This window comes from Protopterus annectens, chromosome 8.part0, assembly GCF_019279795.1.
Source record: "Protopterus annectens isolate FY-2018-M chromosome 8.part0, PAN1.0, whole genome shotgun sequence".
NCBI lineage: Eukaryota > Metazoa > Chordata > Ceratodontiformes > Protopteridae > Protopterus > Protopterus annectens.
Genome location: NC_056741.1, coordinates 1,098,199,535 through 1,098,217,920, shown reverse-complemented (window position 1 = coordinate 1,098,217,920; position 18,386 = coordinate 1,098,199,535). Strand labels below are relative to the sequence as shown.

The 18,386-nt window shown below is 39.7% G+C and overlaps 1 protein-coding gene across 43 annotated transcripts in view; it reads left to right on the top strand.

The window, feature by feature from the left end:
• The window catches only part of LOC122809254 (titin-like), a 3,339,665-nt gene that overhangs the window by 3,007,387 nt on the left and 313,892 nt on the right, over positions 1-18,386 (top strand). For all 43 annotated transcript variants that reach the window (XM_044080625.1, XM_044080596.1, XM_044080621.1 and 40 more), the window contains one exon: positions 8,540-8,578. In XM_044080625.1, the coding sequence (XP_043936560.1) occupies positions 8,540-8,578 (39 nt within the window). The remainder of the gene's footprint in view (positions 1-8,539; positions 8,579-18,386) is intronic.

The following is an 18,386-nucleotide window of genomic DNA, read 5'->3' as shown; positions in this document are numbered from 1 at the left end:
AGACAGAGGCACAGTATACTAACCTCGAAAAAGGGCATAGCAGAATAAATTTAAAATGGGTGGCGAAAGCCAAACACATTCTGGCTAGGCTTATAAATGCCCTAGGGCAGATAGCCTAGTATGAACCTATGAACCTATAAATTTAAGTGATCCCATCATTGTCATTGTTTGGCCAACCTACCGACCATCACAAAAAAACACGTAATTTAACCCCCCCCCCCCAAACTAAATGTACCAACCCTGAGATCGCACTACAATGGAGAAAAGGGCAAACTCCTGATGATGGCCAACTAATTTTTCTCTCTGGGAAAAACTTTGCTGAAATGATCGTTTGATGGATTGTTTAGATGGATAAAGTTCGACAAAGAGGTATTCGATTTTTAGTTTGTTTGACAACATGATATAGACCCCATTTGATGTACAGCTTTTCTCCCTGTCCTTTTGCTGAAAATGTGGGATGCCAGTCTGGACATCTCAGGCAACATATGTAATGTGTGCCTCTCTATCTCTGTATATGTGTGCCTCTCTATCTCTGTGTATGTGTATTAGTAGTTAACAGTGGTTAAAACCAAAAAAATCCTCAAACAGTATAAATAGATAAAATGTTAACAGAATAAATAAGAGTAAAAACAGGATTAACTTACAAAACTGAAAAAAAAAAGAAAAAAAAACTTCTCGGACTGTTGGAAGAAAGACAAACTGAACAAGGAAATATGGGAATAGAAAAATAGTATTAATCCGAAATTCTTTTGCTTAAAACATATAAGCGGTTTGATACATTACAGAGTTAATCAGGCATAATTTAAAAATTCAGTAGGGATACATTTAAAATATGCAGTCTACATAATGACAGCTTAATTTGAAAACCAACCAGCTACTAGTACTTTAATGGTCTTGCCTTTAGTATTGGTTTACTACTGATAATTGTATTTAAGTCAGGTACTTTGTTTTCAGTAGAGAACAAGACTAGTAAGCAGTTTAGCAAATAGTCTTATTACACATCCACCCAAAAAAAAGGTTCATAGTCACTTCATATTCCAGAATCAATAGCAGTTTTTTTACCCAAATTTTGTTGATTTTCTTAAAAATGCATAACAATTCAGTACAACATTTTTAGAATTACATGACAAGACAAGAATTATACTAGCAGCTGCAAATTAAGTAAAATGAGCTAATGTAGTGACTCTTAGAATGCCTGAATTAAAAACTGTCATGTTGTTTATTTTTTTCTTTAACAAAAAATGTTTAGTTTATCTTCTTTATTGTAGTAACTAGCAAGGAGTGATACAAGTCTCTGTCGTCATTTCTTCTTTTATTGACAGCTGACAAGACGGGTCAGCAGAGCAGGAAACAAATGTTTCATAAGGCAGCATCTTGCATAGTCTTCCTGAATAGTCCAGCCTATAACAGCTCCTGCCTCCTTACCTTTCTTTGATTTAGGGGTTTTAGATGGAGGGATCACTTATTTGACTGATCTTTGCTGTATATTGACGTCTTCTGGGCCCATACTCTGTTTACTGCTGTCACCCACTGTATCCTGACGAACAGCTGTGAAAATGTTGCAAATGACATCTATCTTGTGGCTGGATAATTGTTTTGCATCAGGATTGCCTTGTTGATCTCTTACCCTTGATGATCAGGTGTTGTGGTTGGTCATGTGTAAACTTCATTCTAGCTGTTTCGTGTAAAAGTGCCTTTTGCTCAGTGGAATCTTCTGGTTAGAAATGCAGTAAAGAAACAAACCTATAATTGCCACTGGCCCTGCAAACTAAAAGAATTAAGCATAACCATGCCCCTTGGCTAACAAAACATACTAAACAGATTCTCATTACTAGGGACCAAGCCTAGAATGCATGGCGTAAAAATAGAACCACATAAAATGAAATAAAATGCAAACAACTTTGTAACGGTGCCAAACAGCCAGTCATTACTAATAAAAAAAGAATACTTTTCCATTCAACTAGGTTTCAGAGAAAAAAAAAACAACATTTCTGGAAATCTATTTCCTCACTCTTCAATCCTGTAATCCATCAAAATCCTACACACCATCTCCTGAAAAAGACCTACAAGAGATTTCCCAAGCCTTTAACACTCACGTTATTGAAACCATTCAAAAACTTGTCAATGATTTCTCTACACAAACTAATACTAATAATACCTCAAATAGTTTTGAAAGAAGCACAAATCTTTTCCTTTCTTAAGTCAAACATATACTCCCCCCTCTGGAAATGATATCTCAAATAATATTCCATCCACTCCAACTTTTACTATACAACCAGTGCTTAGTGCATAAACTGCTAAATAAACAGAAACAATGCTCCCCCTCTGCTGACAGACTTCCAGCAGAATACCTAAAAACTCGCTGTTGATGCTATAGCATACCCTGTCTGCATACTCATCAGTCGATCTATCTGTGAATCATATGCTCCACAACTCTGGAAAAACTCCATTATAATTCCTTTACATAAAGGTGGCAACACCAGTGATCTCTCAAATGACCAACCCATCTTTATACTCTCTCCTGTATCTAAAATCCTACAGAAGTGTATACATTCTCAATTGCTAAATGTCTCCAGCAGTACCTTACTTGCTCCACCCAACATGGTTTTCGCCTAGCACACAGCATAATCACAGCCTTACTTACATTTACCAACACTGTTAAATCCTTGGATGCTGGTCTACTAACTTCAGTTATATTACTGGATGTATCTAAGGCTTTTGATACAGTATCGCACCCTAAACTACTATTATAACTTGAATCCTTAAATTGCTCCCTACATGCACTGGCTTTGTTTTCCAACTACCTCTATGACAGGAAACAATCTGTCAAATGGCAAAACAAGCAATCCCAATATCTTACAAATAAAACCAGAGTTCCACAGGGGTCCATTCTTGGTCCCCTACTTTTTAACATATTCATTAACAATCTCCACAAAGCATCCTATCTTAGTACTCTCATCCAAAACGCTGACGATTCTACGATAATCACTTCTGCTAACAACCTGCCGGATCTTCAACAGTTAATGCAAAAAGCCTTTACATCTGTTGAATTCTGGCTAAATGATGCACAGCTTCTACTTAATCCAAAAAAATAAAAACTCAGTATTGTCATCCAAACCTCTTAACTCAAGACTTTAAGATTTTCTTACAAAACAATACAGAAATAAAATCATCAAAACTTTTGGGCATTATAATTGATGACAAACTCTTCTTTGAAAATCATATTCACAACACAGTTAAAAAGACCCATCTTGGCAAGCTCTATAGGTGCAAGTATTATATGGATATGCCCACCAAGTTAAAACTGGCCAACAGTCAACTCCTCCCTTTCCTTCTCTGTGGTAGTCCCATTTTCACTAACCGACATGCATCTCACAAGAACAAGTTACAGTCATGCTACTACAAAATAACAAAATTTGCCACCAACATGCCAACTTGCGGGCCCATTATTGCCAAGCCTTAAAAAGTTTAAACTGGTTTGAATTCTCCCACTATCTACAATACACCCAACTAACTCTCACCTACAAACTTCAGACTATGCTATAAACATACACCCCATCCCAAAATCTTAGGTTTTCAAGTAGACAGCTCCTAAGCATATCAGAACCCAACAAACGGGCAGGACAAAGCCTTTATTCCTTCACCATTGTCAAACTTTGGAATGCTCTGCCCTCCTATGTTACTCAAATAGACTCCATAAAAGCATTCAAAAATCTCACTAAAGTCCAATTACCTCAATAATCACATGTGTTCCTGCAACCACTGCCCTAAGCCACCATAAATAAGTTACTGTCACTAGTCACCACCAACTAGTACTACTTAACTTCCATCCACCTCTTTTACTGTCCCTATGTTTTTGTTTTAGCTCTAGATATTATCCCACTACTAGCTATTTGGATTGCATTAGCAGCTTCATAGAGTAATGTTAATTTTGTAATTTGTGCAACTAAAAACAAATACTGGATCTGAATGCTTTTGAATTAAATGCTTTGTATAAATGCTTTTTATTTTACTGTTGTATCTACCTTTATACTCTGTCAATACTTGTTGATATGATGTTATACAATATCATTTTTTGTTAATGTAACTGGAGCTTTTCTCTCCGGGCCTCCACCTAAAATGGGTCTCTGGGCCAGTGGTCATTCTCAGTTACCAAATGTCAATAAGCAATAAATAAATAAATAGGTTAAATGTCCATAGTCTGCACTGACACTGCAGTGAGAAGACCCCTTAAAGACCGTCTGCTTTTCATGTTCTCTGCAGAGGATAGAGAAAGGCATAAAATACTGGTATAGCTACTTACAAAATTGAAAAAAGTTGCATTGTGTTTGTACTTTCAAAGTATTAGGATCATGGGAAGTTACTAGGCTGTTGGCCCTGAGGCCCATATAAGCCTTAGCCCATGTTTAGACAAATTAGCATCTGATGCCCCTGTCCAGCAGGGGCACAGGTGGAATCCAAGGGGTGTATTTTCTGTTTCCCATCCAGTTATCCAGGTTGCGCTTAAAAAGGGGTATTGAGATACTCTACTTGACGTGGAGAAGGAGGCTATTCCACAGATGTGGGAGTCTCTGGGACACAAATCTGTCCCGCCAACAAGTCATATTATTGTCATAGACCAGGATGAGGTTGCATATGCGGGTTACTCGAGTGGAGCTTGACTTGCGGATAAGGAGCAGTCTCATCAAAGCGGGGTCTGATGTCACCTTGTATGCCAGACAATGGTCACATCTGAGGAATCTGTATGAAACTGAGTAGAGGTATAGGGCTTTTAGTCTGTGTATGGTAAATGTTTGAGGCCCTGGATTCTCCTGGTGAGGAACCTCTGTGGTCTCTCCAGCTGCTGCATGTGCTTTGCGAGGTACATGCCTAAAGGGATGTTGTACTCAATAATGGGCATTATAAGGAGGAATACAGGGATGTTATATGACCTCCTTGTCCCTGCATGAGATACCCTTACTTATGAGATGGGCCATGCAGAAAGCTTTCTGTACAATGGAAGCAATGTGGTGGTCAAAAGTCAGGTTGCTATCAACCTGGGTGCCCAAATCCCTCACGACTGATTGTGTGCTGAGGACGTTATTAATGTCATAATTTGTGGGGACGTCACTCTCCCCAAAGGGGATGATGATGCATTTTTTTGATATTCGTCTTGAGGCCATGCTTCTGACACCAGTCATTTGTTTGGGTGAGACCATCTCGGAGGATGTCTACATCACTAGGATAATTGATGACAGCACCCAGCTTGCAGTCATCTGCAAACTTGGTCAGCAATAGCTCACTGGTTTTGGCCTGCATCTCAGAAAAGTATATCCCAAATAACAAAGGCCACAAGACTGATCCCTGGGGTATGCTGCTCGTTACGGGTCTACTGCTTGAGGTGGCTTCTCCTATTTTGACTAGGTGGGTTCTATCAGTGTGCCAGTTTGCTACCCATCTGGTAACATACAGATTGATGCCTAGTTGAGAGAGTTTATCTATTATGCTGGAATGGGGCATAGTGTCAAAGGCTTTGGCCGGGTCAAGATAGGCAGTGTGCACCATCTTCCCCATGTCCATGGCTTTAAGAGACTGTCTCAAAGAAGTCACCCAAATTTAACAGACATGACTTCCCCTTGACAAAGCCAAACTGTGTGGGATCAAGTGTTTGGAGGTTGCCAATGTCCTTGTTAATGAGGTCCTTGATAATCCATTCCATGGCTTTGCAGATCAGGCTAGTTAGGCTGATGGATCTATAATTTCCTGGATCGCTGGATGCCCCACCTTTGTGCAAAGGGATGACGGTGACTGTCCTCTACTCAGCGCGGACGAAGCCGGTACTCAGGCTTTGGTTGAATAGGGTGCCTAACGGTGCTGCAAGTTCCTGCCTGAGTTCATGTAGGATGCAGCCTGGAATGTTATCAGGTCCTATAGAGGCTGTATTTTGTTGTCTTTGCGAGAGCAGTGATGACCTGTTCCCTAGATATAATGTGAGATGGTGACTTTGAAAGTGACGACTTTATGGTCTTATCTTACTAGGGAGGATGATACTGTAGGGTGGCTGTAGTGGTTCCTCATGTTGGTTAATACCAAGTCGAAGATATTATCATCTTTTGAGGGGGTATTGACTAGCTGTTCCAAGGCATTTGCATTGACAAAATTGAGGAATCTCTGGGCATTTGGGTTCTGGTATGAGTAATTCTTCCAGTCTATATGTTTGGGTAGTTAGTCACCCAGGATCAGGGTAAAGGGTTGAAGCTTGATAGATTCGAAGAGGTCCAGATAGGTGAATTGGGCATCTTGAGTCAGATTTGTGTGCCAGTAGCTGGTTCTGATTTGAATAGGGGTCTTGTCAATGGTTAGCTGCACCTGGAGTGTCTCCTGTGCATCATACTGTTTGACCAGCCTGGAGGTGTGTATGTCTTTAATATATATTGAAACTCCGCCTCCTTTGGCTTTACTGCCCACAGTTTGGGGTCTGAATGTGTGATAGGATGAGTAACCAGGTAAGGTTGGGGTGCTCTCCTCAGCTTTGAAACAGGTTCCTGTGACTGCACAGATGTCAGCATCTTCCAGGGTTAAGAATGCTTGCAGTGAGTGCAGTTTCATGTTTAGACTCCTAGCGTTTAGCAGCATGAGCTTTAATTTGCATTTTGTTGAAATTTTTATGTTGGTAGTTTTAACCTCATCACTTTTCCTAAAAAAGGCACAATGGGGGAGGCAAGAGCCTTTGCCATAAGCTTGAAACCCAAGTGAGACAGATGCAGGCCATCTCTGGCAAAGCATTGTGGTCTGTTAATCATATCTTCTCAAGCTGTCAGGTACTGGATCCCCCTGGAATGACACCAGAAACTAAGCCAATTGTTAAAGTCAATCATTTTCTGTTTGTATTGAGGCATCATTGTTTGTTATGGTAGAATGCTACTTAAGGCTAGGGGCATTCCTACCTGGGACACATATTCAGCGAGCTCAATCATTTCCTCTTCATGTAGTCCAGGGAGGTACATCTCAAGTCATTCATGCCAACATGGACTATGACAGAGTCATAACAGTACCTGTTGTTGAGAGACTTGAGTGCATATGCGATATGGTGAATTCTGGCACCTGACAGACAACTAACCGTGACTTTCTCCTTATCCAGCCTGGTGAGAGGCACATCTGTGTGTGTTACAGTGGAGTCTCCTATGACTAATATGTTGGGTTTATGGTTAAGCCTTAGTGGCTGTGAGACACAGGTGTGTGGACCATGCTTGGTATGTGGTGTGGAGGGCTGTGGAGATTGCAAGTGTTTTTGCCTCGGAGGTCTCCTTTGTTTGAGTATGTTTTGTTGAGGACCTCCACATATGAGGGTGTGTGTTTTGTAAGTGTGGGTGGTGTTTATTTATTGTTTATGCTAGTCAGTGCTCACTCTTCTAATACTGTGATTGCATCTTTATCCTTTTTTTTATATTCCTATACTTTAAATGTTTAAACATCTGTGGCTTTGCTTTCTTTCCATACATTTAGAAGTTCTGGAAGCTTGAAATTTCTATAGAGAGTTTCCTGTGATATAACTGTATTAGGAGGTACTTAAGTGCTGTATTGATGCTGTTCTGCTGCCCTTAATAAACTTTGCTACTTTTTTGCAACTTTTTTCTGGCATATGTATATCTTACAAGATAATTCCCTTAGTAAAAAGGAAAATTGTGAGGTGCTCACCATAATATTAGATTTTTCAAGATGTGTTTTGCAGTAAATTCAGAGTTTACTGACGACCTTACCCCTTCTTATTTTTTTCTTCTTTTTCTCGGAACCTTAGCAGTGTGATAGATCTCAATAATTCATTGTAACAAACTTCTGTTCAAAACTGTTTGAATATTTTTTTCTTACATTTGAGGAAGTCTTTGTCAAGATGCCTGCTGTAAGAGGTACCATCAAATACCCAAAGTAATGGGAATTATATTACATAACTTTTCTGTTTCAAGATGTCATTGTGATATGGCTGCGACTGATTTTCGTATTACCTTGTGTCATTTATTTAATGTTAGCTATCTAGTTCAACTTAGACAGAGCCTCCTGGAAAGTTGGGGTCCCTTTTTAAGGGGTAATCTAAGTAACAAAGAATTTAAGTGATTTGCTTGTGGAAATACACCCATTTTACCAACCTTACATTCCAGCATGTTAAATATGGTTTGCTAGTGTCTTCTGCTTTGTGTGAACATATACAAAAGCATCAGTCATGATGCATCTTAGGTAAGTAGTTACTTATGTATCAGTGGCATCTATGAACTAACAGGGACCACTCTTCTAGGAGGAGTCTGACTGGTGTACACGGTAGGAACATTATGCTGGTGTTATAGTTGAATACTGCAAGTCTGATATAATTGAGTGATTTTTTTTTGGACAAACGCAGTATTGATGTTTTGTGATGTAGTCTGTGCTACTCTTATCCCTTAATGAAAGCATTATCAGAAATAATTCCTATCAACCTTCTCATATCCTTAAACTACAGATATAATGCTTTAAAATGTTACTTAAAATTTAGTCGTATGTTACTTTCATATGTAATTTTCTTTCACAGAGAAATACTTAACACGGAAGGTGGGAAAACCTCCAAAAGGTAAGGAATAACTAACCTTAAAATCTTATTTTAAAGCTGTACCTTTGAATATGTAGTTCTTGTTTCTCTGAAAAACTAATGAACTGACCACAAAATGAAGGATCTCCATCAGTGTACACTTGCGGGTGTGGGGTGCAGTTGTTCTTTCCTGGTTAAGTATCAGTGAAGATGCAACTATATTAAAGTGAACCGCTGACAGAATTAGAATGAGGAAAGATGTGGACAAAACCACGGGTATGTGTTGCAGAGAAGTGGAGTGGTGCAGATTAAAACAAGAGTGTAAGGGTAAGGCTTTCATACAGATTTAAGCTAAATTTGGTTAGTGCTGGTTTCTTATTCTTGTTTGGATGGTACAGCTTACAGGTATAAAATCAATATAATGAGACTAATAAAGACAGAGCACTAGTATGTGACATGTCTTATTTTATGAGGCCTTCTATACTGAGTAGTAGTTGAGATCTCCTTCCTGGGAGCCACATCACATCATTTCTTTTTTTTTTTTTAGCTCTGTAGCTTCTGTGCCCAGGGATACATGCAGCTCCTTCTAGTGCGTACAGTGACACCTCATCTCTATGTCAGGAGGGTGATTGTATCTTCATGTTTCCTAGATCTACAGGTTTATTTCAACCAGTTCATCATGTCATGACCTCCTCCCACTCCAGGGGCATGGGGGTGGGAGTGGAATTATAGTCACTATCTTGCAAAACAGCCATTTGCTCACCAGAAGAGCCTGTCACTGGCATTTGATATGGCTGGTATCAGAAGATCAGTTTGGAGCGCATTCTCAGTTTCCCATCAGTTTTTCTCTGCTGTCATCTAGGACTGTACCTGTGATACAAGTATGTGCAAATGTCCTATGAGATTGTGCCATTTGTAAAAGTTCTCTTCTAAATGGATTTTATAAACTCTATGGGACCTTTATTTCATTTGTGCACTTGTGGCTGTAAAACAATTTCTCAAGATAAACATAACTCTTATTTGTTTGGAGCATAGCCACAGTGCAGGAGACCTTAAATAATGCAAGGCCTTCAGTAAGATCACTACATTGTAGTGATTTAAAACCTTGTTGAGGCTGTCAAAAGAGAAATATAAAGGAAGATGAAATGCAGTTGTGTGTGTTCTTTCTCTGGGCAGTGCCACTGTTGTCATTCATTATTTTACCAGGGATTCATCATTCCAAGGTTTTATAGACTTAAGACTTAAGGCTTTGCGGAACCCATTAAGTCTTCCTTTATTAATACCCCATTCGATGGCTCATCACTGTTTGGGCCCAAAGTAAAGGAAACTTTAACCATGTGTGAGCAGGAAGGCAAGACCTTATCTGCCGATGGAGTCCGTTTTTCTACCCCTACTCGGCCCTACCCCAAGGGCCCTAGGGGAGGAAAAATGTGGTTCCGAAAAGCACAGGGAGCCTTTCAGGACACACGTGGAGAAACCCCCTCTAGAGGCAGAGGAGGGGGTTATAACGGAAGACGTCACCCCCGCGGCAGAGGGGATCCACAGCAACAGGGTGACGGGTCAGTTCTCCGGTCAACTCTACCAGCGCCCCTGAAAGCGGGCTGACTGTTCGGCTCTGGAGGCAGTCGGGGGTCGCTTGTCTTTGTACCCAGAAGCCTGGCTAAACGTAACAACAGATACTTGGGCACAAAGAATCATTTCCAGAGGATATTTCATACCATTCTCTTCCCCTCCCATTCCTGTAAAGAGAATCCCAGATGTTCCACCCAATCTCAGGGAACAAGCAGTTGTAGAGTTCTACAGATTGCTAGACAAAAAGAGTCATCCAACCAGTCCCAGCAGACCAAATTGGATTTGGAACTTACTCAAGATTCTTTTTGGTACCAAAGAAAACAGGGGACTGGAGACCTATCTTGGACCTCAGCAGACTCAACCAGTTCGTAAAGAAAGAGAAGTTCTGAATGGTCACGCTTCAGTCCATTCTTCCCTTCCTAGGGAAAGGCCTTTGGATGTGCTCCATAGATCTCAAGGACGCGTACTATCACATAAAGATGAACAGACGCTCCAGAGATAATCTGCGTTTCCGGCTGGGAGCCAATCATTACCAGTTTCGAGCCCTGCCCTTTGGTCTCACTACAGCCCCCAGAGTGTTCACCAAATGCATGGCAGTGTTCACGGCTCACCTGAGACGTTTAGGATTCCAGGTGTTTCTATACCTAGACGATTGGCTCCTCACTGCTACCACCAGGCATCAATTGACTCAGGCAACACAATACACTCTGACACTCTGCCATCAATTAGGCATTACAATCAACTTCAAAAAGTCTAACACAGCTGAAACGGAGCAGGAAAAACGGTACTTCAAACGACCAAAAATATAAGGAAATTTATTTATTTTTGGTCGTTTGAAGTACCGTTTTTCCTGCTCTGTTTCAGCTGTGTTGGTTTACTAGTTCGTGTTTAATTTACTTAACTTCAAAAAATCTGCCTTATCTCCATCGCAGCATACCATTTTTATAGGAGCAGAGTTAGATACCTCAACTACCACTCTACGTCTCCCTGTCGAAAGAGTCCCATTTCTCCGCCAAAACGTCAGCTCACTGATGTCAAAGAACAAAGCTACAGCAGCAGAGGTATTGAAGGTGCTAGGTTTGATGGCGACAGCAATCCTGGCTATACCACTCGCAAGGATGCATATGCGAATTCTTCAATGGCTCCTCTTTGCTCAGTGGTCATACCAGAAACTACCAATGCACCACATGATTCTCATCACGGATTCTTGCGAGAGAGACTTTCGGTGGTGGTTGACGTCTCTTCATGTCACAATCGGAAGACCGTTTGTCTCCCCCCCCCCCCCCCCAGTAGCCACTGTGACCACGGACGCTTCCCTGATAGAGTGGGGGGGGGCATTTTCAGGGAAAGACTGCCCAAGGCACATGGACAGATAAGAATCACATCTGCACATCAGTGTTCTAGAGTTGAGAGCGGTACTTCTGGCATTGCAGTACTTTCAGGACTCTCTCCCTCTAGGAACTATTGCAATTCAGATGGACAACATGTCAGTAGTCTGGTACTTGAACAAGCAAGGCGGAACCAAGTCTTACCCCCTTTGTCGAGAAGTCCTCAGGGTCTGGCAATGGGCTGTGTCGTCCCAGCGTTTTCTGTTAGCAACGCACATCCCGGGGAAATCCAACATGATAGCGGACAAGCTAAGCAGGGCGATATTGCTCCCTCACGAGTGGTCTCTCAAACAACAGGTTGCGGAGTTGATTTTCTGCAAATTGGGCCAGCCTTGCTGCGACCTTTTTGCCAGCCACATCAATTCAAAATGCAGAAGCTACTTTGCCCTAATACCACCTCCCGGTCACCCCCCCCCCCCGAGAGATGCACTTTTACACAATTGGCCCCCGGGTCTCCTTTATCCATTTCCACCCTTCCCATTGATACCCAGATTTTTACAGAAAGCAAAATCGCTGGGAAGGACTGTCATACTCGTATCCCCCTACTGGCCTCGACATATTTGGTTTCCATTTCTCAACCATCATCTGTTGGAAGATCCATGGATCCTGGATCCAGTTCTGGACCTTCTGACGCACCTGTCAGGGGACCTTCATCCTTCACTGCAGTCCCTGAAACTGACTGCTTGGCCACTTCCCCTAATTGCCAGGCTTCATTCAATTTCAGAAGATACAAGACAAATTTTCTTGTCTTCTCACAAGCCATCTACCAGGAAATTATATGGCAGTAAATGGAAAAGGTTCTCAATTTGGGCCAACACGCAGAACATTGACCCTTTCCGAGCTCCGCTATCATCTATTTTAGAATTCTTAACAAAAATTTTTAAGGAAGGAGCAGCAGCTGCTACAGTTCAAGTCCAGTTAGCTGCCATCTCAAATTTTCACCTTGGGTTTGGTGGCTCAAATGTTATGGGTCATAAATTATCTAAGACATTTCTTAAAGGCGTTCTTCATATGAGACCTCCTATCAAAATTCCCTATTCTCCCTGGAATTTAAACTTTATGCTGTTTCAAATTATTCTTCCCCCTCTTGAACCAGCATCTTCTTGTGATCCCAATTTTTTATCCTGGAAAACTATTTCTTGTGGCCATTACTTCTGCCCGCAGAGTGTCAGAACTTCAAGCATAATCTGTCAGACCACCCTACATGACTTTCCATGCTGATAGAGTATCTCTCAGAATAAACCCCTCATTTTTACCTTAAGTCTGTTCTGAGTTAAATATCAATCAGGTCATTGAGCTGCCAGTCTTTTTTCCCAACCACTCTAGCAAATTGGAATACATGCTACACAAACATGATGTATACAGACAGCTCAGATTTTACCTTGACAGAACTAAGGATATTAGAAAATCAGACCAACTTTTTGTATCCTTCTCAAAAGCCAGAAAAGGCAATCCAGTGGCTAAAACAACCTTATCTAAATGGTTGTCCGATTGTATATCCTTTGTTTATGAAAATGCGAGCATGCCATTAACACACAAACCTAAGGCTCATTCTACCAGAGCCGTCTCTACGTCTCCTGCTTTTCAAGCTAAATTGCCCCTTGACAATATTTGCGCTGCAACCACTTGGTCTAAGCCTCATACCTTTATCACGCATTACAAAGTAGATAAGGCTTCCAGGGACAGGTCTTACTTTGGTTCCTCGGTACTGAAGAATATACTCCCATGAGCCACCCAGGATTTAGGGTGCTAGAGATGCTACCCATCAGTGAGAATAAACGGCGAGATTTAACAACTTCACATAAAGAAGTTATGTACTTACCATAACATTCCATGTGAGTTGTTTATCTCGCGTTTATTCTCACGTCCCTCCCTCCTTCCCCCTCCTGGCTGACTGTTGACTTGGAGGCTAGTACCATCCTGGTTATTCAATATTTCTTCTTCCCCTTTGGGAAGTTTTCTTGGTAGAAATAAATAAAAGGGTATGTATATATATATATATATATATATATATATATATATATATATATATAAATATGTATATATACATAGATATATATATATATATATATATATATATATATATATATATATATGTATATATATACTGTTACTCGCAGCAAACAAGATCTGAGGTAATTCCAGCAGTGCATTGTGGGATAAGGGGCTTGGTCTCGAGCTACTGGCAAACCTTGAGCTTTGCTATCGGCCGTGCCGGAGCCGAGGATGGGCTCCGAACTCATCAGTGAGAATAAAGGCAATGTAAACAACTCACATGGAACGTTATGGTAAGTACATAACTTCTTTTTCTGCTATGTATGGATGCAGTTGTACCCTCAGTCAGGGATTTCTGCATTTCAATTTGGAAGTCATGCATTGCATTGCATTGCATTGGGAGGGTGCGGTTAGTGTCTGTAATAGTGAGTTTTTGCCTGCTGCAAAAACAGCCTGGAGTTTGAGTCCATTGATTATTATAGGAAGGTCCTAGTAATCAGTGCCTAAAGTGCCAAACCTTTCTGAATCTGCAGTCCTTGTATCATTCTACACTTGCTTGTGTAGTCCTCATATCAGTGAGCACTTGTTTTGCAATCCTCATATTGTTGTTCAAGACCTCAGTGGCATAGTGTGTATTGGCTGGGGAAGGAACATGACATGAAGCATTGTCATACATGCCGGTGGTTCATCTCAGCCACCTACAGAACGTGAAGGAGAAAAACACTAGAGACCTGCATTGGCTGCTCAAAGGCAGCTGTGGAGTGCCCAGAGCAAGAACTGGAAGGAAAGTCCCTTTATGATACTGGGACAGTGCTTGATCAATGGGCAAAGATAAGTAAGATGAAGGACATACATTAGTCAAAGACTTGTCCTGTAGAATATACCACTGAGATGGGCTCAAGTTACCAATGATTCATATTTTCCCCTTCAAATAGCAAGCAAGTTTGTATCTGTCATTTTATGATGTGAACTTAGCTGGAACACCTTCAGATTGTCCTTTACAACAAATTGTATCCTTCATAGCAAATGATAGTATGATTTGGGGTAAAAATTACCTTTATGAATTATTTCATAAAAAACACTTGCTAAGAGATTCTAAGACATTTACAAAAATACTCAAGATACTGTACAAACCAGAACATTGTAAACCTCATCACAACAGCTTAACTTGTACTGAGCAAATTAAGCAATGATGTCAAAATACATTTCAGAAGGCGTAATACATTAAATGTATTTATAATTAATATAGTGATTTATTTTTCTGTTGTAGCATAGTTTTAATACTGTTATTGCTATATTCAGTTCTCAGCAAGAAAATAAAAACCCTTTAGCAAATCAGAATATTCCTTCTTTGTGCAAAAGGCCATATATAAAAAAAATATTTTTGTCAAGTAATTATCGTTATACTTGCAAAATGATATTTAGTCCATGAAAGTTTAGTAGCAGAGTATGTACATCCCTGATATCTAGCTCATTCGTCATCTCCATTACATCATACTGTCATCATTAGAGATAGTGGAGCCTGTTTGCTTTTCATACAGGTTAAGCATTCATTGTACTTTAATAGAAGTATCTTAGTAATCTCAAAATTTCTACTTAACACCATGTACCACTCACTGCAAGGCCAGCTTAAAAGTGTTTGAACATGTGCAGACTACATGCTTTCTTGTACCCAAGACACCTTCTTCACGTCTTCAACACAGAGAATACACATTTAGGAACATTCACTTTAATTTAATTTTTAATCCTACTGCAGTATAAAATACCAATACCAACATTTACATGCAAAACTCTCAAACATTTTCTAGATTTAGCGGCATTTCACAGCAGTGGACAAATCTGTTGCCACTCAGTAATTCAATCAATTCCAATTGATTGTACTTGTGCCCTGTGTACATATTTTGTATATGACTAGCGTAAATATTGTTTTCTTGTGTATATATAATGTTTTATCTTTCTGTAAAATTGATTTAATTGCGGAGCTGTGTTTGTGCCCTCAGTCTGTTACTTTGGATAATTTTAATTGCTTTCTGGCCAGAGGATGCTTTATTCATCCACCAGTCAGTTCTTTTGCTTGGAAAATTTATTTAAAACTGAAGGAAAAGTTAAAGTGGAGTCTTCAGAGAGGGAAAACCATAAGGACTGGAACAGGACCACAGGGTGCATACTTCATGATGTTTTTTTTACAGTGCTAATATTTCTGTATGCCTTTTAACGCTGATATACCAAGTAACTTTTGAATGCTGTTAAAAATATGATGTAAGGTTTTGATTGTGATGAAAACAGTGTGTGTGTGTGTGTGTGTGTGTGTGTGTGTGTGTGTGTGTGTGTGTGTGTGTGTGTGTGTGTGTGTGTGTGTGTATGTCCTAGTAAAAGTTGTTAATGCCCAAAAAAGAATGGGGCTTAATGTTCTGAATCCAAATCAGAAGTAACCAGCACCATTATGAGCAGTGTAAAAAACATTGTGAAGTATGCTCCCTCTTGTCCTGTTCCAGCCCTTATGGTTTTCCCTCCCTGAAGACTCCATTTTAAGTTTTTCTTCAGTTTTAAATACATTTTATTAACTGATTCCTTAATTGTATTCCATAACCAAATTCCTACATGTTTAATAAAGAAGCTTCCCTTAAGAAACTACACTCTTGTTTTTTGCTGTCTGATTCATAATTTACCACTACAGTCATAATTATATTTTATTAATTTTCTGACCAGAGAAAGTACCAAACTTAACTAGATGTTCAAAAAGAGGTGCTCCGTCTCACTCACTTCTGAAGTATTCTAATATATCTTTTGCAAAGAAAGAAGTATTCAGTGATTAGAAACAAAAATGGGTCTGTAGGAAAATGGCAGACAGTTACATCTGCCACCATCATCTGCTTCCATGATGAAGGTGTATCCTTAGTGTCTGTCATTTCATTGAACGACTTTGGATTACTTTTTTTGTAATTCAGTAGGTATACCATCATCTTCTGGGGTTTAGCCTGATGTACTCTTTCAACAATCATCCTTCATCAAGGATGTTTCCTGCCCCCCCCCCCAAAGTAATTCTTGGTAACTCCAACACTTGCAGATAGTTGTGTATCATCTCTTCTTCATATTGATACCAAACAGTTTAAATTTTATCTAGATTGTGATCATTATCATTATCACAGACTGTCACATGGCATCTGTTAAGAACATCCCCTTTACCTTCACGGAGACCTTTGATTAAACATTATGACCTGTGTTGTTGTAGCCTAAGTGCTAAGGCTTTCTAATATTTGGGAGAATCGTTGAAATGTTTATTTATTAGAATTTGTTTACTGGGTTATTCCAACTGAGCATAAGGCCCCCTTTCAGCAGAGACCTGGGGATAAAAGCTCCGCACAAAATATAGTCATTCAGTTTACAAAAGTTAGTCAGAGGAGTACAAATTGCAGATACTTCTTCCTGTAAATCCGCAAAGTCTTAAATCCTTGAGGAAAATGAACTTTAAAAATTGTTGCATAAAACATCCTGCACGTCAGTTTTTTATTGAACAGCTTTATTTAATTATTACTTGTGACATAGGCAAATTTACATTTATATAAAAGTAATCAAACTGTATTAACAAGTTCACATTTACAAACATTATACCTCACATATATTGTTATATATCATATAACCTAAGCAACATTACATAAATTATTCAATTCCTGCCATTTCTTAAACAAGAAACATCTTTATTAAACATCAGTTATGACATAGGCAATCATACATTTATATTAATGAAAACAAACCACACCAATACAGTCCTAGTTGGAAGCATTTTACATCTCAAACCATACTGACACGCTTCCAGTTGCAAACATACATCATTTATAATCTACCCAATCATTTTCAGTCACATATTACATAGCTCATTTAAGTCCTGCCTTCTTTAAACCTCATTCCTCCTCTGTGTGTATTGTTCCCACAATTCCCAGTTTTTCCTATGTAGTTTGCTCCTACCCTTTCTGAAGATCTCAATTCCATTTGTTTTATCTTTGTTACTATATTCACTATTTCTAGTGTAGTAGTTAGATTCTGATTTTCATTTTTTAGTAATTGCTTTTTTGGCAGCCACCATAATTAGACATAGCAATATCATAGCTCAGAAAAATCATCTTCCTTGTCACACCAATCTGCCCACCCAGCATCTCTGACAGTGCATCCAGCAGGGAATCCTTAACGTCTGCCAACTCACTGCACTCCCAGAAAATATGTTCCCTGTCACATCTCCAACATTTGCTGTCTACCTAAGGAAATTTCTCTGGAGTCTACTTGGGGTGTAAAAATATCCATGTAAACATTTCCAATCAAAAATCCTAAATCTTCTAAATTTTGTTGTAAATTTGGGAGACATACATATATCCTCCCATTGTTTCTTTGTGAATTGCCTATCCAGTCTCTCTTCCCAAGCCTTTCTAACCTCATCGGATTGATTCTTATAGTTATCATGCAATGTTTTATACGCTGTACTAATTATTCCTTTTTTTGATGGGAACTTCTGTTCTAGAGTCTGCTACAAACTCTACCAGTTCTGGTCTTTTGTTTGGGACCCCCCCCCCCCAATTTCTTTCTGTCTGCCTGTACTCTGCCTTCCCTGTCAATGATTGATATCCATCTCTAACCTGCAGTCCAAATAAATTCTTGCTGTCTTCCCATTCTATCATCTTTCCCTCTCTAGTTAGTTGCTCCCAATATCTTGGTTCCTTTGCCAGTTTTCTCCAGTAAATTCCAGCCCCCTCTTGCCTATTGTCTGTATCCTCAGTTGCAGTCATCCCTATATGCAGAATCTCCTTTCTCCATTCCCGTGTTGGCCTAGTTCTTAGGATACTTTCTGCTGTTTTGTAGATATAATATTCTTTATGATTTCTGTATGATTATTGTTATTCTCC